This window comes from Alligator sinensis, unplaced genomic scaffold, assembly GCF_000455745.1.
Source record: "Alligator sinensis unplaced genomic scaffold, ASM45574v1 scaffold1719_1, whole genome shotgun sequence".
NCBI classification, from domain to species: Eukaryota; Metazoa; Chordata; order Crocodylia; family Alligatoridae; genus Alligator; species Alligator sinensis.
Window position 1 is genome coordinate 890,145 of NW_005842507.1, and position 24,713 is coordinate 914,857.

Below are 24,713 nucleotides of genomic sequence, written 5' to 3' on the forward strand. Positions count from 1 at the left end.
CACTGTGCCAGTCCTTCCTGCTTCCTGCTCCTGTGCCCAGTGTCTCTGCAACGCACCTGCCCTGCCTGTAGCATGTGCCCTTGCTTGACTTGTGCTCCCCCTTCTCTTCCTGCATCCCTGCTGCTCCCCAGAGACATGCGTGAACGTTGAGGGAAGGATTTGCTGCCCCTCAAACTGCGCTGAAAAGAACACCCTCCTACTTGCATTTGAACAGGATGAAGGCAGAAGGGAGCCTGGGGCTTCAGGGAGTGCGGTCCCATCTCTGCCAGATGCCGAAGTGAACACGCCTTGCAGGAAACCTTGTGAGGGGTGACACATCCTGGATTTTCAGCGCTGATGTGATTGTGTCCCAGGCTCTGGTTTTAAACAGCCTGTGAACAGTTAGCATGTGAAATTATGTCCCAAGGTTGCCTGAATGCAGTAAGACCAAATGTGTTTATTGTGATGTGTGAATTGGACCAAATTGGGAAGGAATCTAACAAAGTAAGGAAGAGAGAGGGGATTAGCTAGGCTAGTTTGACATTAGGCAGAAGGCAGGACAGTGTGGTACCTCTTTGGATGGTTGTCATGCTACACTGCCCTGCCTTTGAAGTAAGGAAGATTGTAGCAGACTTGGTATTTCACATCTATTTCTGGTGTGTAAAAATATGAAGAGCCTTTGAATGCACTGGTTCATTTGATCCAGTATGGGTAGCCCTAGGTTGACTTTGAAGAGGTTATTAGTGAGCCATACTTTATTCCCTCTGATTATACTATAACATGATACCATTGCAGGGTAAACTGAAAGGTGAGGTGAATCTGTGTAGCAATGTAAAGGTGAACATGCTAGTTTCAGTAGTACTTGATAAATAGAGCTCTGTGTCAATGGAGTCAGAAAATCACTTGTCCGCCGGTAAGTAGGAAACTTTCCCTCTGTGAGCGTAAGACATGTGGGACCTACAACATGAGCTATAGCAATGTGATTAGTAGTCATACAAAGTGAAGGACTGGTAAGTTTAGTTCTGCTATTCAGAGCTAGGCTGGCAACTGAGGAGCTGGCAAGAATTGTGCTGGTTTCGGTCTGAGGTTGCAAATTGCTAAGCTGATTTAAAAGCAGGAAGAGACTAAATAAGTCCATGCATAGTGGAGGGCAGGAGAGCAGAGACCCCTCCGGAGTTATCAAGAAACTCTGGAATAGGGGTGGAAAGTATGTTCCTTCTTCCTTCCAGAAGATACTTGGGGGAGATGCCAGAAGATGCCCGAGAGGAGAAACAGCCTTCAGTTCTGCCAGATTTACTGACTAGAGACGAATATAGAAGAGGGGACCTCTGAACAGGGTCCTAAAACAGCACAGCTTTGGGAATCGGAGACGTTTTCTGTTCCAGCAGCTGGAGTAGAGGCTCTGATGGGTGCCCTCACCCTCCTGTTTTGTGTTGGCCTCTGGCTGTCAGGTGTCTGTCTAGCTTTTAATATCTGGTGTGTTCCCACCCATCATACTTGCTTTTTGCATTTTGAATAATACTGAATACATAGAAAGCTATTAAATATTCTAACTTTTGTAACATATACTAGAGCTAATACTACAGCTACCATTCTTATTTAAGACTGTATGATGTCTACAGACTGAATTGAGTTGAGAAAGTTCATATTCTTTTTTTAAAAGAGGAGTGAAGCATTCAGTCTCCTTGAATGTTCTAGAGAGACTGTCACAGTAATTACTTGCTTAAGGTGGGGCAGGTTGACTGACCTAATTCCTAGAAGAGATTAAGTCATATTAGAGAATTTCTAATCCATCCTAAGCAAAATTCCAGCTGTGAGCACCCTAGTCCCTCCCTGAAGCACTAATCAAACTGTTGAGCTGGAAGAGTAGGAGATGGGGGCTCTGAAGGGAGTTAGAAGAATGGCATTAACAAGCTTTTTGATGATGATCATTTAGGCTCTCGTTCATTGTTGCACCCTTGTTTTACTGGCATTTCCAAAGGGGCGGTGTCCAAATCCCATTCACTTTGGGGTGGTATTCTGGCCCATTACAAGGGAGTGTGGAGTGTGCAGATTTGCTTTTTGTCCGCCCATAGTTTTCTGTTTTATCAAAAGAAATGCAGTTTTTACTGCTGCTTGCAATTCAGTAGAGAGGCTTTGCATTGAGTGGAAATGAACTCATTCCCATATTGCTACATTTCTGAGGTGCAGGGAAGATTACACTGTAGTGGTTCTGTAGGTAAACTGAGGATGCTGGTATTAATCTGGTACTTTTCCTAGTGTTAAATGCACTTCAGACAGGCTAACTGGAAATCTTCTCTTTTGTAGCAATTGTTTGTTTCGAGCACTTGGTGACCAACTGGAGGGGCATTCCCGGAACCACCTCAAACACCGCCAGGAAACAGTGGATTACATGATAAAACAGCGGGAGGATTTTGAGCCTTTTGTGGAGGATGACGTTCCCTTTGAGAAGCACGGTACAGTCCTGGTGGGATACTAATAGAAGAGGCTATTTTTCTGGCCCAAACCTATATTAAGAGTCTCTCTCCATCCTTTAAATGTCGCTTGGTTATATCATGCCAGAGTTTTCTCCACCAACAAATTTTAGGGGAATAGTGGGATGCTAGAGAGCTGAGCATTTGGCTGACCTTGGAGTATATTCAAATTGAGGTCAAGTGTGGAGAAGCAAAAAGCTGGGATGGTTGAATGAAGCCTAAGTAAGCTTGGTGCCTAGCTCCCAGAACACGTCAGTAGGCATAGACTTCTGAACTCCCTTGGGTTCCTCTGAAATTTTCATCCTAAAATTCTCGGGTTTAGTATGGTATCAAAATTGAAAGGTTGATATTGGTTGCATTGAATAATGCTAACCACGGTTAAAAGAAAAACAGCCCTATATAGACTTGCTCTGAGAGTCCATAGAAACCACTGAGTAACATGATGGAGAGAAGACTGCTGTGTACTCAGACCTACAACTGAGCTGTTGACCATGCATGGTTTTAGGGGAAGCTGTTCTGCTAGAGATGGTGATCCAAGACCTCTTAATCTTTTATCGTGGCCAGTTTCTAATGGGTAACGGCATGCTTGCTTTCCGTTGTTTCTCAGGGTTGTTGCTCAGGTTGTGGTTTTCAGGTGTGTTTACGGATGGCAGTCAAGTGCCTAACCCCTTCTATATCTGTTCTCATCTTTTCCCTAGTCTCCAATTTGGCGAAGCCTGGCACTTTTGCTGGCAATGATGCAATTGTGGCATTTGCAAGGAACAATCAAATGAATGTAGTTATTCATCAGCTCAATGCTCCACTGTGGCAGGTAAGAATCAAAGCTCAGCTTTCCTAATTTGGCCTTGCTTTTTGCTGGGTAGTCTAGATAGCGTTAAAATTTACTGCTGTTTAATGCAAGGCAAGGATTTATGTGGGTGATACCTTTTGTTGGACTAACTGCATGTTGGGAGGTTTATAAACAAGTTTTTGGGTACCAAGCTGATATTTAGTGTATTTTTAAGAGGGAATCCTGGATCTTAGATATTAGTCTTAGCATAATTGTGAATGACTTCAGCATCCCACTCTTCCTTAATTATGTAAATGAGGTAAAGAACTTTAATTGGGGCAAAATAAAGTTTAAATGTATGAAATGTGAATATGCTGGAGCAGATCCTTCTCCCTCAAAGTGACACAACTTCCTTAAAGCTGGTTTATACCACTAGGTGTGAGATCTATGCATACTGGTAACTGCTTTCATATTAGACTGAGGTAAGTCTGGTGGAGGCTTTCAGTGCTGTTGAGTTTTAAGTGGGACAACAATGTAGAGAATGATGGGGATCTTGTTTGTGAAGCTTAATTAGTTCTTTATCAAATTCAGGAGAAAAAGCTAATTTCTAACCATCTGGGCAGTGAAATTTACTGTAAGTGCCTTCCAGCAGGGTTAGTAAAGGCAAAAATGCAAACTGATTTTAAGATGCAGTTTGATCAGTTTGAGACATGAAGAATATCATGGTCTGTGATAGCTTAGGACTGCATTTGGTGGCCTAGCAGGTCCCTACCGTTTGTGTGTTCCTACTGGAAAAGTAGTCACTTAGAAAGTCTTCTCTGTGTGTTCAGAGGTGCAGCAAGCGAGCAGGCTACTTCAGTCCAGGATGGTTCATCTGTTACGTCTCATTGGTTATAAAGAAGTTGCCTCACTTCACAGCCAGCACAATGAACTGCATAGGTTTGTTTTTGCTTTGACATCTATTTAGACGTCAAAGAAGAAACATGGTGAAGGTCTTAATGATTGTGTTAGCACAGGGGTGGGCAGAATGCAGCCTGGGGGCTGGATGCAGCCCCTCAGGCCATTCTATCAGGCCCGCGGGGCCCCTAAAAATTTAGAAAATTAATATTAATCTGCTCTGGGCTGCCTGTCATGGGGCACTTGATGGCTTGCCGAAACTCAGTAAGCGGCCCTGTGCCCAAAATAATTGCCCGCCCTTGCCTTAGCATACTCTAGTACGCTATTGCATAGACTTCAGAACCATAAAAGAACCAGGTTAACTGTCCCTCGTGGTAAAGAAAAGCTCTGTTCCATGTTAAATTTGACAATTGTGAAAACAAGTCAGTGGGAATAATGTTCAACTTCTTGACCCCACAGAGCATACAGAGGTAACTGCTCTGCAGGAGTTCGTGGAAATGTTACTTGCATTATTGTTTTGAACTGGATATTCAAGTTAATGTGCTCTTATCTGTACTTTGTGTGTCACCTCAGTAACCTCTAGCTGTTTCCCTTGCCCACTGACCTTTTCAGTGCCATAATTACAGGGCTTATGAGAGCCCAAGTTTTGCATGCCTGAATGTAATGTTGGTGAAAGGGATTAAGTTAATACCCCTAGTGACGGAAGTCCCTAATCACAAGGTGCATAAATCAGGGTGGGGGGAGCACAGTCCCACTTGCATCCATCATTATGCCCGAACCCTCCTCCAAAGGGGCTGCCTTTACAGATATTCACTTCCCTTGTCCTGCTTGAGTCTGAGGCTTTTAGCTCAGCTTAATACGTAATGCATTTGTCATCTGATCCAAAGTTTGTTAACATCAGTGAGTTCTGCCTATTGCTTTCCTTGGGTTTTGGATTGGCTTTCTTGGTTTACTTTAAAAAAAAAAAAAAAAAAAAAAGGCTTCTTGAGTTGCCTGTTGTACCTGTGGGGTTTAAGGGTTTGCTTTGTCTCCATCAGTGCTTTGGTCATTTTCCTTTGTTAATGAGAGCAAAATAAATCAGTCCATTTCCACATGAAAACTAGCATCTTAATTCCTTCTTTCTGGGTAAAATTGTCATGTGGTTGCTTTCTGCACATTGTTGTATGTCCCCTGCAGCAGACCTCTGATTTATAGCTCATGTAAGTTGCTGGAGAGCTCACATGGAGGCCTTGCTAAATTAGAATTAACACCACAAGGAAGGAAATCAGGCAAAATGGCAAAATCTGCAGGCCTGGGCTCCTATAATGGCAACCACCTGTCAGGTTGATGAAGTATAAAAACTAAATCGTGTTTCCATCCAACATACTGACTTCCATAAACGTGAAAGGAGAGTTAAATAGAAGTTGTTGACTTGAAACTTGAAGGTGAACAAGTTTAAAAAATTTAAATAAATGGAGAGAACCTGTATTTGAGATCTCAAATGATTAACAGGACAAATGTGTGCACAAGCAGTGGATATAGTTTAAAGGTGAGTGGTAAATATCTTTAGCTATAAAGACCTGGGTTCAAAGAGCTGGAAGGATTGGGAAACTGCAGAGCCTTAAACTGCACAAGAACCTCAAATCATTCTTTGTGCTGCTTTGGGTGATGGGGGTCATCTATAACTCAGGCCTCCATACTCTGAACTGCAAGTTGACAGATGAGTAAACGAGGCTTACAAAGACTCAGTTATGAAAACATCTGTGCAATTCTCTATATTTCATTGGAAGAGTGGAGATGTTAAGCAGTGTTTTATATGAATGTGTAAGTAATTTCATTTATCCAGCTACCCTGATAAAGGAGTTATCCTAGCATTTGTTCCATCAGTAAACACAGATGAGTCTTTGGGTAGACAGTTGCTAAACTTTGAACTGACATAGTAGATGAACACTGGGCTGTTAACAGCCCTCTGAAATGCAATGACTTGATTTCCACAATTGGCATTTGTCTGGGTTTGCAAATCTACAGTTAACTCCAGAAAATGTCATCTCTTGTTGCAAATTTTATGAATGCCATCCTGTCAAGCCTGTGAAAAAGATTTTTTTTTTAAAACAATTCTTGTCCAAAATAGTGAGGTCTTAACTGGCCACTCTTAACTAAATACTGCCTAACCATATTTTGTCATTTTTAAGGAAGAATGCCTCTTAGAAGAAATAGGAACTTTATTGTGATACTTTCTCTTTTCATTGAAAATTTGGGGTGGTTGCCAGGGAACTAAAGCACTCTTTGTGAGAAATTTTAGAAGATTAAAAATGTTGCAAGTGGTTTTAATGGAAATTAAAATAAATTTCCTGGCCAGTGGTACTTAAAGATTAAATCTACCAGCACTACACTTCTAAAGTCAGAAGAATTGAGCAGTTGATTTTGCTTCCCAGCACCACAGTTTGTATATTATGGGTGATATTATTTTTGGTATGTTTGGGGGATTTGTTAACATCACCTAATTTAACGGTGGTCATTAGCCACCTGAGAAGCTTCTCGGGGCAATGTTTGCATTGTTCTTATCCACTACTGGAAAGATCAAATGCTCTTCAAAATATGGAGCTAAAGTTGGTGCAACTTTTGTCCTCATTGAAAATATTTCTATCTTTCTCAGATCAGAGGCACAGATGAAAGCAATGTGAGGGAGCTTCACATTGCCTATCGGCATGGAGAACACTACGATAGCGTACGGAGAATCAATGACAACTCTGAAGCTCCGGCTAATCTTCAAACACAGGTTGGTGGTGACAGAATGACCTGTGAAGTCAGCTCTGGAATTTGAAGATGTGGGCATATGACTCTTCTCACCAAGTGTCTTGTTTTTAGCACTGGTAAAGAGAGACTATCTCTCCAGAGTTACAGTTTTACAGTTAAAGAGTTATAGTTGTCCACTCTAGCAGCCTGTTTCAACAGTGTTTTTAGTTTACTGAACTGTGATCCAAGATTCGCTGAATTCTAGTCCTGCTTCTGATTTGAGAGGATGTCCAAGTATCTCTGAGTAAGCCCCATGCCAGCCTACTGTGTGTGCACACCTGTATACATTGAAAATCAAGAGGGGGTCAATACAGGTAATAGTCTTACATTACAGACTGTTCTACCTGTCTTTATGAAAGGTTAGACTGAGCTGTGCAGGAATCAGTCTGCATGTAATTGTACAATGTGCAATGACGTTAATAGTTTCAGAGAATCTAGCTATTGCATATGTTTGTATGTGGTCCTGTAGCATTAATAAGAGTTATGGGAAACGGTGTAAAAGACAGTAAAAAATTATTCAGTTTCAAAGACCTATATTAAAAAAGGAGCTTTGAGGAAAAGGGCTGTGATTATAAGAGCTAAGGTCACTTTGCTACTGGCACTAGTTTCCTTTTGTCCATCTTAAAATGACTGTGTTTTCCTATGCTCTGGGGTCTTGTCTTGACCCATGCTGATCCATGTGCATTTTGCTTGTTATTGTAGATGCTTTGTAAAAATGAAACAAATAAGAAGGAGAAAATCGAGCCAAAGAAGGATGAATCTGAAGAGGAGGTGGAGGATGAAGTAGAGGATGCTATTCAAAAAGTTCGCAATGCAACTGGGTGTTCGGTCAGTATTTAGTATTTTGTGAGTAACATGCAAAATAGAGAGCACCCATTGTTACGTGAAGATTGACTTGAGAATGGCATTGGCTGACGCTCTTGAGCAGCTTTAGTGCCACAGCCACAGATCTGGATATACTTTCTAATACAGGTAGGCTAATTACAGGCAAAATGTGTCCCTTTTATGAGTGACTGGTCATTGTTTCTTTATTTATGTGTTCACTTTCCCATTTCCTAGAGGAGCCAGATTTTCAAATACTGCTGAGCTCCATTTTGTGAACTTGGGGCCCTTGTCAGAGATCTCAGAAAGACACCCAAAATCACTAGTTAGTTTGACAAACCTGGGCCATTGTTACTAAATGGCTGTATTTAGCAGCTGCACTGCTCCTGCTAATAATGCCTTGAAGCTGACTGAGAACAGGGCCCATTGTATTTAGTCCTGTACAGACATGGGTCAGGGACTGTCTGTTACTCTAAAGGGCTGTATATGTGCAGGCTTGACCTGGCTCACTGTACTGGTCTGCCATGATCTTTGGGTTTCCATGTCTCGGTGTAGCTCAAACTTTATTGGTGTTGTCTCCCATCTCACAGCAAACAAAAAGAATCTACAGGGATTCCAGAAACAAAACTAACTTCTGGTCAGAATGGTGTAGCTAATCGTACAAGTGTCCTCACTAACAGTGGTCCAGAATCTTTCCAATACATGTGTGTCTTTCTCTCTCTCTCTTGTGGATAGGATCTTCATTTAATAAGTCAGATTCTAGAAGTGGAGAACTACAATATTGATTCTGCAATATTTGCCATTCTCCAAGTGAATGAAGTGAAAAGAATCAGTAAGTAAGCAGATTTGTTACCTTTATCCTTTTGAAAAATGCCCCATAGACCACATTACAGACATTCCTTAAACATGAGACTCATAGCAGTAGCAGAACACGTTTTTCTCTTGGCTTTCCTATCAGTCTATGTAAGCCATGGCTCAGAAGGATAACCTCTCATAGGATGAGGGTGAACTTCCACTCCCAGTTATTTTTTGGTGACTCTGCTGACACTTTCAGTATGATGACAGTTGTGAAGCTGGTTTCAGTGACTGTTATGAACTGGAGTAAAACAAACAATTATTTTCAGAAAAAAACACTTAACACATGTTACTGCAACCAATCTGGGATGGATTTGTGGTGATAGTACTGAGTTTAAAAGGTTCAAGTTACCAATCCCTTGAGCCATTCAGCCTCTGAAATAAATGGATTTTCAATGCTTATTCACTCATCTCCTCACTGACCCTAATCCATCCTGAGCCTGCTGTTGGGGTGCTGGTCTCTCTTCTGCCACCTACGACTCTTCATATCTTTTTCACAAAGCTATTACAAGCACATTTGGGTAGAAATCAGGTTGAAACTATGAAGAGGCAAAAAGACCCATTGTGTGCAGGGTCCTTCTTTTTACTTTGCAGTGGGTTGTGCTTCATGGATGGGTTACTGACATTTTTACAAAGAAACCCTATATGTAATCATGGCTGACGGCCTACAATAAATCTGGTAACGCTTTGGCATGATCCACTCTTGCTTAGAGCATCTCTGACCGAAATCTCTTGTATCGGTAGATGCAGAGGAGCAGTGTGGTTCCCAGGCCAAAGGTCAGAAGCCGCGTAGCTCAGCCCTGTGGGAGGAGAATGGGAGTGGCAGTAGAATCTTTGGAAATCAGGGTTTACCTCCAGGTGGAACAGAAAACAACAAGGCACAGGTTAGACCTGTTGAAGAGACTCGAGCCAGCAAAAACCATTTCCCAAAGGTATGGAAAGTGTGTGGAAGAGTGCGGAGGTGGGGTGGGAAATGGGGGTGAGAGGTCACAGATCCCTTTGGGATGAGTGGAATACCAGCGTATGGGGGAATCCCTGGCTGAATGTTCATCTCTCAAACATTACTTAAAGTATTGCTGCAAGAAAGCAAGTTCCTGAATTTATTGCTAAGTAATGGGCATGTTAGAATAGCATGGCCTTTTTTCCCCCAAAGGGATAGATTTTATTTCTATGTAAAGGGCTTGGATCACAAGTTTTGAGACCACGGCATTGCACCAGTGGTTCTTTAGTATCAGCTTGTTTGCCTGTCTCTGATAAAGAAGACAGTACTTTCCCTTGACTGGTGAGCATGGCATGAAGGTCCTTTGAATTGTATTTATTGTTTGACTCTTTGCAGGTATCTAATAAACAAAGGAAGGAGCAGCAGCGGCTGGAGAAGAAGAGGCGACAAGAAGAAAGGCACCGTCAGAAAGCCTTGACTAACAAGAGTAACAATGCAAATAACAACCGGAATGAGACGGACTCAAACACGCAGGTCACCCTAGTGAAGGCCCTTGCGGCTGTGAATATTTAACTGTTACCGCGTTTAGGCCTCTTTGCAAATGGGAAACAGAATCGAGGAGGAGGAGTACTGACACTTGAGAGAAGGCCATACTCTTCAAAACAAATTTGTGGGCATCCACTCAGTATCTGCGTGCTAAGTCTTTTTTGGCTTTCTACAGCTGCAGGAAGAACAACTTGGGGACATTAGAGAACATTTGCCAGTGAGTGAGGAATGGTCAAAGCTTAGTGAAGTGAAAATGTGGAGGTGGTTCAGTGAACCTTGAGCTATCTCCCTATATACCTAGTATGAGATTTGCCTTCAAGCTTGGAAGAATACTTGTTTTAAATTACTGTAAAGGGGAGTGTTAACTGTTTTCAGCTGAGGAATACACTTTCCCATTCTTTCTCTCTCTTTCTCTCTCTCTCTGTCTCTCTCTCTCTCTCTCTATTTAAAGTGACTGGAACAAACTTCTGGAATCCTTTCCAAAACCGAAACTATCAGCCAAACACTATAGCAAAATATGTAAGATTTCTCATCCCCTATGCCCCACACCATAACTGAATGGCAAGTTGTAGTTTGGATAGAGCTGCTCTTGCTTTTGTTTCGCTAAGCCATTTGCTAAATATTACTGACTGTTTTAGAGGTGATTTGTACCTGGAGGCGAATTGGGCTGGCTGGATCTGTGATATTTTTGGCACAAAGTGAGTGTAGAAGAAATCTGTGGGCACCCTGATCTGCTAGCAATGAAGCCCCTCTTCTCTGACAATATTACTTACATAAAATGAGGGGGAGACCAGTGTACTCTTTGATTGCAGAGTTGATTTACCCAATCTAGTATAGTCTAATGAGGTAGTACTTGATGCAGCAGACATGAGATTTCTATTAAGTGCTAACAAAAATGTGCTGGTGTTTAGACATCTGGAATTTCATCCCCTGCCTCATGCATTGAGGGCTGGAGTCCAAATAGGGAACTTGACTGTCTTCAGTCTCCAAATTAAATTCTTTTAGCCAATGGCTCAGAAGTCCTGGGGACAAGCTTCCAAGTAGCACTGATTGCTGGGAAATTTGCCCAATTCACTCCTCATAAATCAAGCTTTTTCCAGGATAGGATTTTGTAGCTTAAATTCCTCTTAGATAAGATCACCGAACACCATGAACTATAATTGATCACTAGAGTCTGATCTTGTGGTATTTTCCTCTATATGAGTGGGAGTTTGGCCTAAAGTAAAGGTTGTGGGATTTGGTCCATGATACATGATGGCTTATAGTATCAAACATTAATCAAGTTCTTGGACTTGCATGAAGAACCAAGTTTAAAAAAAAAAGAGAGAGAGACTGAGAGAGGAGACACCCTATTACTCAAAGTAAAGCTTAACCAAACCTTCCAAGTGAAGGAGGATTCTTTCAGGGTGAGCATATGTGCCTTAAAGAGCCCATATCAGTACTGGGATTGTGTGGACTTAATACTTTAAAAATGACCCTTTTGACTGAACTGCCAAGACCTGAGTTAGCAGTTCTTGGTTTCCTCTGCTGCTGTGTAGTATTTGAAACAATCAAAGAAATGGGCCTGGCCTATAAGTATGAGCAATATTGAGTAAACCTGGAGAAAAACAAAATAGCCCTGTGGGCTTGGAAGCTAAAATGCCTTTGGGTTCCTCTCTAAAGAGCTGGCAGTAGTGTATACAATAGCAAACAGCCCAGCTGCTCAGAGATGCATCGGTGACATGTCAAAAAGTCCATTATTTTCAAATCAGTCTTAAATGCTAGTGCCAGCCATCATAAAAATTTCCGTTGGCGAGAAACCTGTGAGCAGTATTTGTTAGCTGTAAACAATATGAATAGACCCTGAATTCACAGTACCATTGAAGTATAACAAGGTTTGTACAAAGCTTTTGATGGGTTATAGCAGGAAATTGGGTCTGCTGAGTGGATCTTTTCTCATGGATCCTGATTTTGGGAGTAGAGGAACAGGTATTAAAATATATGGGGAACAAAACCTCATTGGATTTGGTCTGTCTTGGATGGTGCACTTTTAAAATTGTGAAAACATGAATAATGGTGCTCCTATAATTCTAGCTGAATGGACCGGTTGTTGCATAAAGAGAGGGTGCTATGTTTAGGACTCTGGGGCTTTGCTTTTTCCTGACCCGTCCAAAGATTAGAAGTCATTGTTTACTTGTCTACAGGCTTCACAAACTCCAGAAGTGGTTATGAATATCCATCAGCATTGTGCCTGGATGTACTACTTTCCTATCCTAATGCCTAGTGAGTTGGATGCTCAGAGGTTGGGGAAAGCTTGTAGCTAAGTGCATGTCACCAGTGTTGTGACATTGACATAAGTACAATGAAGAAAATAGCTTAGCAAGATGCTACTTCCAGTTGCGTAGTAGGGGGTAGTACCAGTTAGCTTTGTGCCACCCTGTTTTCATATTGAGATGGGAAACTGGTCCTGTAAATGACTAGATAAATAATATAGGCCTAAGCAACAGTGCTAGTTTGCTTGTTGGCCAGTTAGGAATTGGATGTTTGGGCATCGTCTATGAATCACATTGCTTTTCTTGAGCATCTTCTATGAATCACATTGCTTTTCTTGAGCCAAAGCTGATAAAAGGATTATCTGTTCCACCAGTTTGGGGGGGTTTGTGGAGAGAATTGTGCTCAAAGGAGATATATTCACAGGGTGACAAAGTTCCTATCATAAACACACAAGTTGCTTTCACAACCAATTCTGCAAAACCCAGCTCTGTTCTGGAAGGCACTGCCTTCTGTGTAGTGGTGTCAGGTCTTTGCTAGAGGTGGAGAGAGAATCACACCTTCATTTGCTTAGTTAGGGTACCTGAAACTGAATATGCAATTGAAAATGCTCTAATCTGACGTGTAAATGGATTAAACAAGCTCTTACTGTACTGGGCTGATATTCCTGTTAGAGTAGCCACATTCGCTCCTTGAGTCCATGCCAAGGAAAACAGCCTTGCCCTATGTGAGAGACACACAGCTTTGTGCTGGCTGTGGTTCAGGCTCTTTGTCTGCCTGACCTTTCTGATCTGTATCTTTTTCGGGGGATCCCTGTGCATAGTTTCTCTGGGAACTCCTTTTCATGAATGGAAATTTGGGATGATAAACTATGTTCTCTTATTATGGTGCTTGAGTTTCAGTTCCCAGGTAGGCACTAGATACCACCTCCATCCTGAATAGCCTGCTGCTTGGGCATCTTCGGGTTTGTCAAGGTGGCTACCTTGTATAAAATTCAATAAGACTTGATCCTAGCTGGGGGCTAGATAGTTCAAGAATTTGTGATGGCATACAGAGACTTTCATTTCTAAGGCTTTGAATGCAGGGCCAGTTTTATCAAGCAGGTGGCTCCTTAGTGGCAGACTGGAAGGAGTAGGTTTGGAAGCCTGCTTGGCAGGTAAGATTGCTGCTGGCACTTGAAAGCTAGAGGCTGAGTGGTTATCCTTGGGCCCTGATGTTCTCCTTCCCAAACTATTAGAAGCTCATGCTATTTGTGCTATTCCTGTTTTTATGTACAGAAACGCTTCAGTGGTGGAGGTCTGCATAACTCCCTGCATCAGTGGAGCTGCTGCCTAACTTTGCCGGTTGAGAATCTGTTCCATTTTCTCCAGTGCAACACCCATCTAAATAGAAAATATCTCTGAAGCCATGAGTTCATTGAAAGTAAAGCACCTTGGTCACATTCTGACAAGTTAGGGGAGTTGCAGAGATGCAACTAAACTCTTCAGGGTTTGCTGTGTGAAGGAAGGTGCTCCCCCTATTTCTTGCACTGCCTATTCTTGTGTCTCTGACAATACCGTAATTCTTTGCAGAGGACAGTCCATTCATCTCTTGACTTCTCAACAGCCTTACCTCATCTGCAGTGCCTGACTATCAGAAATTTCATGTGATCTATAATGTTTGCATCCATAGCAGTGCTCCAGATGCATGTCATTTTCCCCTTGGATAAGCTGAATGACAATTTTTCTCTTCCTTCCCAGCTCAGAGCACTCTGCAGGGATCATGCCTCAATCATCAAACCAAATGCCAAATACCTGTTTTGTTTTTAAATACTTAGTGCAATAGAAGCTGCAAAGATGTGCCATTTGAATGAGAACAGAGTTTTGTATGTTGGACAGACTACAGATTAAACTTTGATTATTTTACTCAGAGACTTGCCTCATTCATTTTGTTGATTTGAGTGACATGGGTGTGTTGGTGACTGCAACCTGAATCTCTCTCCATTATTAACGTCCCTACTGCAGCTCCCAATTCCCTCACAGTCTTCACTGTCTCAAAGCAACACTCCTGTGAGGTTAGGGAAATGCTAGATTCCCTGTTTTAGATATGAAGGGACTGAGGCCTGAAGAGATGAAGACCTGGATTTAGGGGCAGAACTTGGGCACCTAAGCCCTAAATTTAGGTACTGTAGTTGGATCTCCCGCTCAGTTGCTGCCTAACATTGGCGGCATTTGAAATCTTTGTAAACGCCTAATTGTTCAACATTTGAAGTTCCCCAGCTGCCTAAACTTCTGCTGCTCAGCATGTCCAGCAGTGTTTCAGACTTAACAGCAGCTCAGTGCCTGTTTAAAGGTTGCAGGTTCAATCCCTGTAAACTAGTAGTTCATCCTGCTATCTTGCCTGAGTGGACCAACTCTGTGGACCAACTCTGATAAGCAATCTTGGGGCATGTTTATTAGGTCAGGCTCCCTGCGACATGAAGGAGCACTGTAAGCGGAGGTGACAGTACTCCTTTTTTCTCCAGTAGCTGAAACATTGCTACAGAACGTGGAAATTTTGGGTTTAATTCTCTTGTATGCCTGAGGGAGGGAACAAGAATAAGCATGCATGCCTCCAGGTTGCAGGTTAAGGCGCTCACGTGGTGTTTCCATCCCAGAGCCAAGGACTGTAGTTCCTTGCTCCCAGGTGAATACCTCTGAGCAGTATTAGAAATGGAAAGCTTAGTCTAAGTCTATCCCCACCATGCAGTTGGTCCAATAAAAGGTAACACCCACAAAAATCCTTGCCTCTTAACACTAATCCCTTTTCAAACTGTTCTGTATGGGAAATGACAAGCCTTGTAAGTGAATCCCAGTGTTTCTTTTGTAGTTGCACCTAGCCCTACCCCTCCCAACAAGCTGTTGAACACAAAGGAAATGGAACGATATGTCTCTCGCCTGTTGTCTTTTTGAGTCGCATGTTTAAATACACTTTTTATTGGCCCTTTTGAACCAAACGAGGGAGTGACATAGATGAGGGAGTCTACCAGTGTTGTTCTGCATCAAAGTTCATATCCTGTATTGGCGATGTCAACAATAATGTCATGCTCAAAGAAGGTAGAGCACCCAAAAGCTTATCCAACAGCTCTCCCAACTACTGCAAAAAGCTTTGCCCTTCATGGCTCAAAAAAGAAAATCATGAGGCTTAATATATCTTTTTAGTTCTTGGCATTTTGCCCTCCTGTTTATTGTTAGGAAGGCACTCAAATCATGTATGCAAGGGGTTTTTTTGTGTTAGAACCAAGGTAGAAAATCATTATCTTTTTAACTGCAAGAGCTGGAGCTTAAGAAAAATACTGCCAGATCTGTCTCGCAACAGCAGAAAGTGGATGCTGGAAGGGAGAGTGAAGTGCATGTGACCAGGGTTTTTTCCACTGCCCCTCTCTCATTTGCAGCCTCCAGCATTTAAGGTTTAGGAAGTTCTGACTCAGAGGCTGCATCCCTAACTCCTGTGCTTAATAGGTACTACTGAGGCCCTTTTCCTCCACTTGTCAAACACTAGAGGGCAGTTCAGGATTACTCTGCTCTAGCAACAACATTGTCTGTTCTTCCCCTCCTGAATAAAATTGTTTTGCAGCCCTGCCTAAGTGGAAACCTAAATAATGACAAGATAACCAGAGTGGTCCCTGTCCCTAAATGACAACAGGAAGGGAAAACCCTTCATTGGTGCTAGCAGGGTCATCTGGAATAATTGCTAACGGGTTTGTTTGGAAGAGTTAGTAAATGTTGCATTCAGCCAAGAGGAAGATTGGTTTGCAGCCCTTCTTTTCGCTGCTTAAAGGAAAGGCACAGTCCCATTACCACTACCATGAAATGGGAAGTGCCTATATTTCAACCAAAGTGCTTGTAGCTTCACAGCCATTTATGTGACATAGAAATGAGCAAAGCCACCTCTACTCCATGTGAATGGGGCTCTGCTAAATGGCCTTGCTAGTGCAAAGCATCCCCACTGCATGGTTTAGTGCCCCACAGGCAGCTTTGCAGCGCTTGCTGTCCTGTTCTAGCACCCATGGGCTGCTCACCTCTGTGAGATGCTCATGAGGCAACTTGGCCTCAGCAGAGACAGAGCCAGGGATTTTGGCATCCTGGGAGGCGCTTCCAACCACTGTCCTTGCCTGCGGAGTGCTGCTCAGTGTAAATCGGAGCGAGCCAGGGGCCTGTGCCTCTGTGCTGCTGCTGCTTCGTATGCTATTTTAAGATTACAACATTCATAGATTAATATCTAAATTTGATAACCATTCGACTGGTTCAGGGGTAGCTGCATGGATTGATGATCAACCTGCTGCAGAAATACTTTGTCAGTGACCCTACAGTCCCCCAGCCAGGATTTGACCTACCGAAAAAGATTTGGTCCTCCCTGAATTGTATCCGGATGCTTCATGGAAAATGTGGACACCTACTGGTACTCCCTAAATGGAGAGTCCGGGTTGCGATTATGGTGTGATTTTTTCAGGCGGTGCAACCCATTGTGAATGATTGCCCAATTAGATCATTTAATGGTGATCAATCCATTCCTTCATGCTGCTGGCAACAAATCCAAGTCCTCCTGCCTGCCTTCCTGGCCTCGGCGCCATCACTTCCAAAAAGTGTCTTTTCTATTGCTGCTTTTCTACAGTCCGCTCTGTGCTTTGCCCTGTGGAAGGGGCAGAGTAACCACCTCTCCCATGTGTGTGTCATCTCCTGCTCATATTTCCCCAACGTGCTGGTTCTTTGACCAGTCCTGTATGAAAAACTGCTCCTCTTTTGCCTTTCAGAGATCAAAGGAATCCATGCGGCTATGGAGAACCTGCCAAGTCTTCTCAAGCACTGCTCTTTCCGAGGTGGTTTCACACCAGCCATGCTCACGGCTTCTGCTAACCCAAAGGGCCTCTCAGGAGCTCTCTCGAACACCTGCAGAGGGGTCGCTGCTGTTCATCCTGATCCATGTAACACCGAGATTGCATCAGATCCATGAGGTGAAAACAGGTTTATTATTCAGAAGGGATTAACTTGCCAGTGTTTTGAGGCATGACTACAAAGGCCCAGTGTCTTCTAAGCTTATACTTATTATTGACATCCCTGTAGTGCTTAGACGCTGGGCCATGTTCCCTCTCCTGGTCAAACAGAGCAGAAGACAATCTCTGCCCTGCAGAGTTCACAGGCTGAACGGACAGACACCAGAAGCAGCGCTTGGATCTCTTCAATCCTAGTTTTGTGCCCTTTCACCGCTGGGCTGATCCTTCTGCCCTGTCTGACATAGTGGAGAGTTTAGATCCCCTTTAGTTAAGCTGTAAGCACACCCAAAACTTTGTGTAACTATTGGCATTGTGGGAAGTCGATATAAAATGCTGCTAAATCCAAGTAGTAGCATTTTAGAGGCACTTGACACCGACGGGACCTCTAGTGTTGTCACGCCTAGTTTTCTGTTACCACAGGCAACTATGCCGCATCATAACTTCCTTATATATTTACCAAGCTCCATTTCATCTAGGTGCACCGTGCTTACAAGACCCTGCAGATGGTTCCCTGTCTCACCCAAGATTTAGGGGGCCTTGGACTTGAGGGGACTTCCTGGGTCACTGAGTCCAATCACCTGCTCTTGTAGGCAACAACACTGTGTAGTCCCCCTCATATACTGCCTGAGCTTGGTCTTATCTGTTGTGCTCTACTACTACTATTTAAAGGCAGTTCCAGAACTTTACTCCTCTGATAGATAGAAACCATCTTATTTCCAGCCTAAATGTATTTGTGGGCAGTCTATTCACATTTCCTCTCATGCCAGCATTGTCCTTTAGTGTCTGCAGCTCCACACAGACTATCTCCCAACCTCTCTGGAAACTATCAACCTGATCTGGAAACTACAACCTGATCTATAACACGCTGACTTGCTGCTAATAAAGGGCTGTAATACTGCTGTTCTGTTAGGTTATTAAGCAACTAGCAAATAGCATCTTCACAATATGCCTTAGCGGTTTGTGTTGACGTTCAGCATTGTGAACCTAGGAGGTGAGACTTTGTATTCAAATCAGCAATGCAAATCTTCCGTAAGTCTATATGCAGAGGTTACACAAACAAGAGGGGAGGGATTAGGTTAGCCATGCAATCACCTGGTTACTAAAGGACTCTCCCAGGCTTCATGCTATGTTGATAAATAGTTGCGTTTCCACTAGATTTATATTCCTAGTTTTGCTTGCCTTGTTCTCATCAGATAAGCATTACTAATAGCAGCGTGTGCATACGATGCTGGGGAGATGGGGAGCAGAGTGCCAGTAATGATTTCTGGTCTGATTCTGCGCCTTTTTGAAGTCAGGTGGAGCTTTGACATTGATTTCAGTAGGTTCATGGCATTTGCAAGCATCATGCTTTTAAAAGTGGTGTAGCTCAATCAGGTTAGTGTCAGAACAGGAAACTGGGTGAGACAACTTAGGGGATAGGTCTATGTACCACTTGTGAATTCGGGTCGATATCAAGTTGTTATAGTGAAATGATTGTGAAAGTGTTGGACTGTATACTGCCCCTGTGGATGTGGCATTAATTCTTTGCTATGAGGACTGTTTCATCAGCTGTTTGCTAAGCCATAGTGGTTGCCTTGTGAGCACTGTACCGAGTTTGCTGAGCTGGGAGCAGCTAGTTCTTTCAACTTCTCTGCAGGAAGTGGAGAGCAGAAAATCCTCTTCCAGTAGGGCTCCTGCTTACCTGCCGGACCAGCCAAGGTCAGAGCAAGTTGTCTTGAAGAGAGACAAGGGACTCTGTCTTATTAGATTTGAGAGTTATTGTTGCTTTACCATCTTAACCTAAGGACCCTTAAATATCACCTTCCAAGTGACTAACCAATGCTGACTTGTTTTTGAAAAGGCTCACTGTGTTGCTGCTAATGCATCCTGGTGGCACTGCTCCCTACTTAGTGACCTTAACTTCACCCTCTCCCTTGGGAGACAGTGAGTCTGAAGTCACGTGGACCTCTTGGAGAGCTGAGGATGAGACACAGAGAGGTGAAGCCAGAGCGCCCAGTTTTGGAGAACGGTCTGGTCAGGCTAGGCCACAATACTATACGATAAAACCAGCCAATGCAATTATAATAGGCTAAAGTGTGTCCAGATGGGCATGAAGGGAGGTTCCCAACCATACTAAGCTAACTCAGCTGAGCTTATTGGATTGTACAGCCCTTTTCTCATGATGTAGGTGGAAAGATTCCTCCAGAACATGGTTAATCTCCTCAGCCCATTCTTATGCCCAATCATTGTACTTGGGGCTCAATCTGTCAAGATCAGTCAAGCTGTTTTCTTCAGTTCACTTTGGATCAGAGCCCTGAAACAACCTGATAGTCCACTTCTGCATGGACTTTTCTCACTTTATAGTGGCAAGCTCACAGACCTACCCACAGTTTCTATGAATAATCTTTCCCAGATGGTCTGAAATTAGAGTTGGCACGGAAAGCAAACCTCCTTTCAAACATACAACCAGACGGGTTGGATGTCCTCCCTTTGGGAAAGGGGGACACTTTGTTCAGTAAGGTAAGAAAGGACAAAAGCTTGAAATCACATGAAAGTTTGCTTCCAATAATTCACCAGCAGTTAAGCGACAAGGTGTGGGACGTTCATGCCCATTCGAATGTTGATTGTCAGCAACTGAAAGTTTTGTGGTTACTGTTTAGAAGCTGTTCTAATAGTAGGAACAGGTTATGCCTGTGGTTACAAGTTCAATACCCATTCTGGAAAGTCCAGTCCCCTTCATTGGGCCGTGGGTCAGAACAATAGAGAGGAAAGCCAGTGGGGGGGGGTCTTAGCAAGAGGGAGTTTCTCCCTTGCATATAAAATCTGGGTAATGGTTATATTTTGTGTTGTAGGTCTTGGCAGCCTTTTGGAAACACGCTGCAGGAGTTTTGTCACACTCACAGATCATCTTCTCACAGCTTTTCCAGGCTGAAAAGTAAAACAGCAGGGAGTCAAGAGAGCAGTATAGGAGAGCCAAGAGGAAATCGAATCAGATATGTCCAGTCTCTCCATAGGCTCCAGTGGATTATGGATCACCCCTGGCCTGCCAGTGGAAGTGGTAGTTGATGGAAGTGGCCATGATGATCTCTTGGGGTGCCAACAGGAGGGATCACAAACCCACAGCTAGTCCCAGGGCTTCTGCAGGTGACTTCTTCTCTGCTACTGTTGAGAAGACTGGAGTGAGAGAGGTGCTCTTCTCTGCACTAGCTGAGATCAATGCAAGAGCTCAAACCAGGTATGCAGAGCCTAGGTCTCATACCGCCTCCCTGCAGAGAGGAAATTTTCACTTTGAGCGCACTATCCGAGCCAGTGTAAGCATGGGCCTGTCATTTAGATTCTTTTTGCTGCCCTGGACTGCTGTGTATGCAGCACCATCCAAATGGCCTAGGTGAACCCTAGACAAAAGAAGCTGAGCATCAAGCCAGAGATCACCATGCTGCACAGCAAGGTAGATCCCACTTGTTAATAAGCGTTCCTGCTGGACAGCTTTAGAGTCATGCTAGAAGCATTTCCTGGAGCACCACCAAGGCATTCTGTCCTGAGGTCTGGGGAAAATTCAGCTCAGTGCGCTGAGCCAGCTTATGTCCCATTAAGTTTTTAAAACTACATGTGCATGGTGTGTGGTCCTTTATCTGGTCTCCTGGGATCCGTTTCACCCTGTGGAAGTCTGGTTTCTCTTTAACCTTCAGCCTAAAATCACAGTCAGGGCTTGAGCTGCCAGTGTCCTGTATCCGGCGCCATCTGGTTATTAACCAGTGAGTTAACATTTTCCAGCATGCTGGTTCAAGAGATGTCCAAGAAAATCCCACACATGGTCTCTGTAGATGGTGATGCCATTCAGTTAGTGACCTTAACGTCACACTCTTACTTACTGCAGGTGATGTCCTCCTTGATGGAATAAAAATAGATGTCCAGTTTTAGATTACAGCCAATCTTAGAGGCCTTTGTATAGCAGCAGTCATGGGCATGGCAGCACCTTATGTGAAAAAAGCTGGCATTAGTGCAGTGCTGAGTGGTGGCAGGGAGGATTAGTATCATCTGCTATTCTTTTTCCCTCTTCTACTTCCTGACTGAAATCAGAACCTCTCTGTGCTCGGAGCTGTACACGTGGGACCAGATCCTATTCCAACTATTAAACACCTAAACTAATCCTCTTCCACCTTCCTTGAGTCCCTGAAAACCATTAATTTATCAAGGTCACAAAAAGCAGCGAAGAGGAGAAGTAACCAACCTTCATTTGCTTTAGCAGTTGCTCAGAAGCTTGAGTAGGATGAAAGGAGATTGCAGTTAGATGCTTAAGTCCATGGAGGCACCTAAAAGGACTAGATTATGCCCCAATGACCTTTCAGACCAGAGGACATCTTCCTTGCTGAATAGTCTAGTGATTTCCAATCACGACTAGTAGTGAGACTGCAGTTCCTACACCCCATTACCATTCTTGTTCTACAGAACTATAGAAAAGGGAGCAATTAGATATGACTCGCTATTCGATTTACAATCAGGGTGAACTTGTGATTGATTTCCTTTTTCTGGGAGTTAAGCTAATATTGAGTGGTTGATTAAATAGCCCAAGTGCTATGTGCATTCCTATGCATAGAATATACGTTGTATAACAATGGGGAATTAAATACCATGACTTCAAATCTGTTGATAGAGCAGCATTATAATTAGGCAGAGGTCATTAGAGTGTGAGTTATGGGTACCAGACTATTTTAAAAGAAACAGTGTAATGCTGCTTTGTGAGCACCTGACAATTTTCATTTAAGGATTTCAAAGCTCCTTATGTCAGCATTAGCCTTATTTTACCCATGGAGAATTCATTGTATAGAGAGATTGTTTCTCAGTGGGAGATGCAGCTGTCTTGACTCCAGTTCTCTGCTCCAACCACTTGTCCAGGCTGCCTCCCCCAAGGGTCTTGCTCAGGGTTTGAGACAAGGACAGTGTGGGCTCTGATGAACAGTGGTAGCAATTGTCCCTGCTTCCCAGTCAATCTCATCTAGGGGTTGTTTGGTTCCTCCGAGGCCACTGTAGCATCCATAATAGAGATGAGAGAGTGGAGAATTTCCCAGTGCTTTTCCTATGAGGTCTGCAAACTGGATCAGGTTACTGCATGCAAGTGGGAGGACTGCAGTCAGAGAGCCAGGGATTGTTAAGCAGTCTGGAAAGGACGCAGTCCTGCCTCTCTGATCAGGCTGGAGGCAGAGACCGAACAACCTACCGGTGCTCTAATCATAGACCTCACCCATACGTCCCCCCCTGCCCTTGCTATCTACAAGTCAAGTGCTGATGCCCTCAGGTCAGGAGGGCACTAATGTTCTCAACATTTGATGTTCTCAACGTCATTAAGGGATTCAGTTAAAATAATGTTCTGACTTCATGATGCCAAAGGTGTGAGACCACCGTTACACTGTGGTCTGTCCATAGGCTTGTTTGGATGCAGTATATTCTCCAAATAGAATATAAATAAGAAAGATAAAGAGCCAGAGGGAGGCAAGGTAACTAGATGGAGGTCAAGTCACACGGTAGATAAGTCACAGAGCTCAGCTCTCCTGAATCTCACCTGAGTGCCCCATCACAGCTGCTAGCAATTCATTATTTTTAAATGATGGGATTTTCTAGGCAGCGTTAGGCTTTTATAGAAGAATCTGGAGAGTTAAAACCAAGCTGCCGGCTCGCACGTTTCCTTGCAGCATAAGGAAAGTAAAGTAACGGCATATGGCCCCTTCATTTTGGTTGCTTCGTGTCTAACAACAGACAGCTCTAACATGAAGGAGACCCCAGCACGTTAGGTGCATTAACCCTCCCTATTTTGCTTATATACACACACATTACAGCTTCACCTCCCCTTATTACATGCAAAAGGATATACAAATATTTACAAGTCTCAAACAAGCGTGATTATTATATAGTGATACCCCTGGGGGTAATCTATTCCTCTTGCTACAGGCATTTAAGCCTGGATTTTTAGAGGAATTGGTAGCTTAACTCCCACGGACATCCACCCCAGTGTGGGGGGGAGTATAAATAAGGCTAAAAAATCCTTGTTATGAAGTGGAGAATTGTGTGGAAGTTGAGCTTTTTCCTTATTTTGAGACTCAAAAGTGGGCCCGTTTTCCCAGAAAATTTTGTAAAGTATAAAGCGAAAAGGGTGCGTTTTCCAGGGTCAACGTTTGAATTTATGAATCAAAAAGAGTTTCCATGAGCCAGGGTTTCACGCGTTCATGTCCAAGCTTTACCTGCAAAATATACAAGTGCTTGAGCCCAAGAAAGCAAGAGAAAGCCTGCAGTGATGTGTGGGGAATAGGTACAGGCACCTTCAGCTGGCAGCTGTGTGCACTCTTTAAGCCTCCTTGAGGTTCTCACTATTACACACAGCTGGGTCTCTTTGCTGTTGCCAAAGTTGCTGCAGGTGGGAATGCAGCAATTTGAGAGGAAACAGGAGCTTTTTTTTTGTCCCTGAAACAGTTCATCTGCTGGTTTGGTGGAAAATGTTAAGCAGTATCTCTCTTTTGGTATGTCTCCACTTGCCCAAGTTGAAAACTGAGCCTATGCGAATAGTCAGGCCTCAGCTTTCTGTACCTGGGACAGCAAAGTGGGCCAGAGCAACAAACCACAGCAAAGGGCGGATGCTAACTACAGAAATCAGCCCACCCTTTGCTGTCTATTCCAGGGGTCTCTGTTCCAGTGACCCCTGACAGTGTGGGTAACCAAAAGTAGGAGGGGGGTCTCTAGACACTATACAAATTGTTGGGGTTTTTTTGGTATTTCAGCAGCAACTCAATCAGCTCAGGCTCCCGTGGTGCTGGGTTCTGCACAGACATGGGACAGAGTGGGAAAAAATTCAGCTCAACTGGCCACGCTGGAGTGCACGAAGAGGGGTCCAGCTCCCTTTTATTTAGAAGTAAAATAAAGGACACAGAATGATAAGCAAAGCACATGGAAATCAAGCTGTAGTCAGTACAGGAAACAGTGGAGAGCTTCCTTCATCACTCCTACGAGACTGCTACTTATCCAAACAGTCCCTAGTCACCATCTTAATACTACTTTTAGCACCCTTTGGAGCAAAGCTGAGGTCAGAGCTGTGTTGTGCAAGATGCTGTACTAATGCAGCACTCCAAGAGACAGTGCCATGCCTTCTAAATACTCAAGCAGACAACGGGTAGGGAAAAGGGAGGATTATTTTCTCCCCATTTTACAGGTGGGTAAACTGAGCAACTAGCTACCTCGCCCAAGATCATATAGGAAGTCATGAACAGAGCCAGGAATAGAACCCAGTCCCGTACCTCCAACATATTCCCTCTCACTGTATGAGCCATTGTCCAGAAATCATTCTGTTTTGGTCCAGTGTATGCTAATCAGACAGTGAAGGTCAATCCAGTTCATTATTCATAAGCAGTTCTGCAGACTTTTTCCCTA

The 24,713-nt window shown here is 43.5% G+C and overlaps 2 protein-coding genes across 4 annotated transcripts in view; one reads left to right on the top strand and one right to left on the bottom strand.

The window, feature by feature from the left end:
* The first annotated feature begins 400 nt into the window (after nucleotides 1-400).
* On the top strand, nucleotides 401-17,195 carry OTUD3 (OTU deubiquitinase 3). 3 transcript variants are annotated; one of them, XM_025213144.1, is made up of 9 exons: nucleotides 401-420; nucleotides 2,287-2,435; nucleotides 3,152-3,264; nucleotides 6,755-6,877; nucleotides 7,597-7,722; nucleotides 8,452-8,548; nucleotides 9,316-9,503; nucleotides 9,908-10,274; nucleotides 14,047-14,211. In XM_025213144.1, the coding sequence occupies exons 1-8, from the start codon at nucleotides 416-418 to the stop codon at nucleotides 10,082-10,084; spliced, it is 978 nt and encodes a 325-aa protein (XP_025068929.1). In that variant the 5' UTR covers nucleotides 401-415; the 3' UTR covers nucleotides 10,085-10,274; nucleotides 14,047-14,211. The 3 variants fall into 3 exon arrangements, with proteins under 3 accessions (XP_025068929.1, XP_025068927.1, XP_025068926.1); XM_025213142.1 differs by lacking the exons at nucleotides 401-420; nucleotides 14,047-14,211 and adding exons at nucleotides 510-1,455; nucleotides 17,079-17,195; XM_025213141.1 differs by lacking the exon at nucleotides 401-420 and adding an exon at nucleotides 510-1,455.
* A 2,890-nt stretch (nucleotides 17,196-20,085) lies between these two features.
* LOC102375479 (basic phospholipase A2 daboxin P-like) overlaps nucleotides 20,086-24,713 on the bottom strand; it is a 10,356-nt gene continuing 5,728 nt past the window's right edge. Inside the window, exon 4 of the mRNA XM_006031498.1 lies at nucleotides 20,086-20,225. Within this exon, the coding sequence (XP_006031560.1) occupies nucleotides 20,086-20,225 (140 nt within the window). The remainder of the gene's footprint in view (nucleotides 20,226-24,713) is intronic.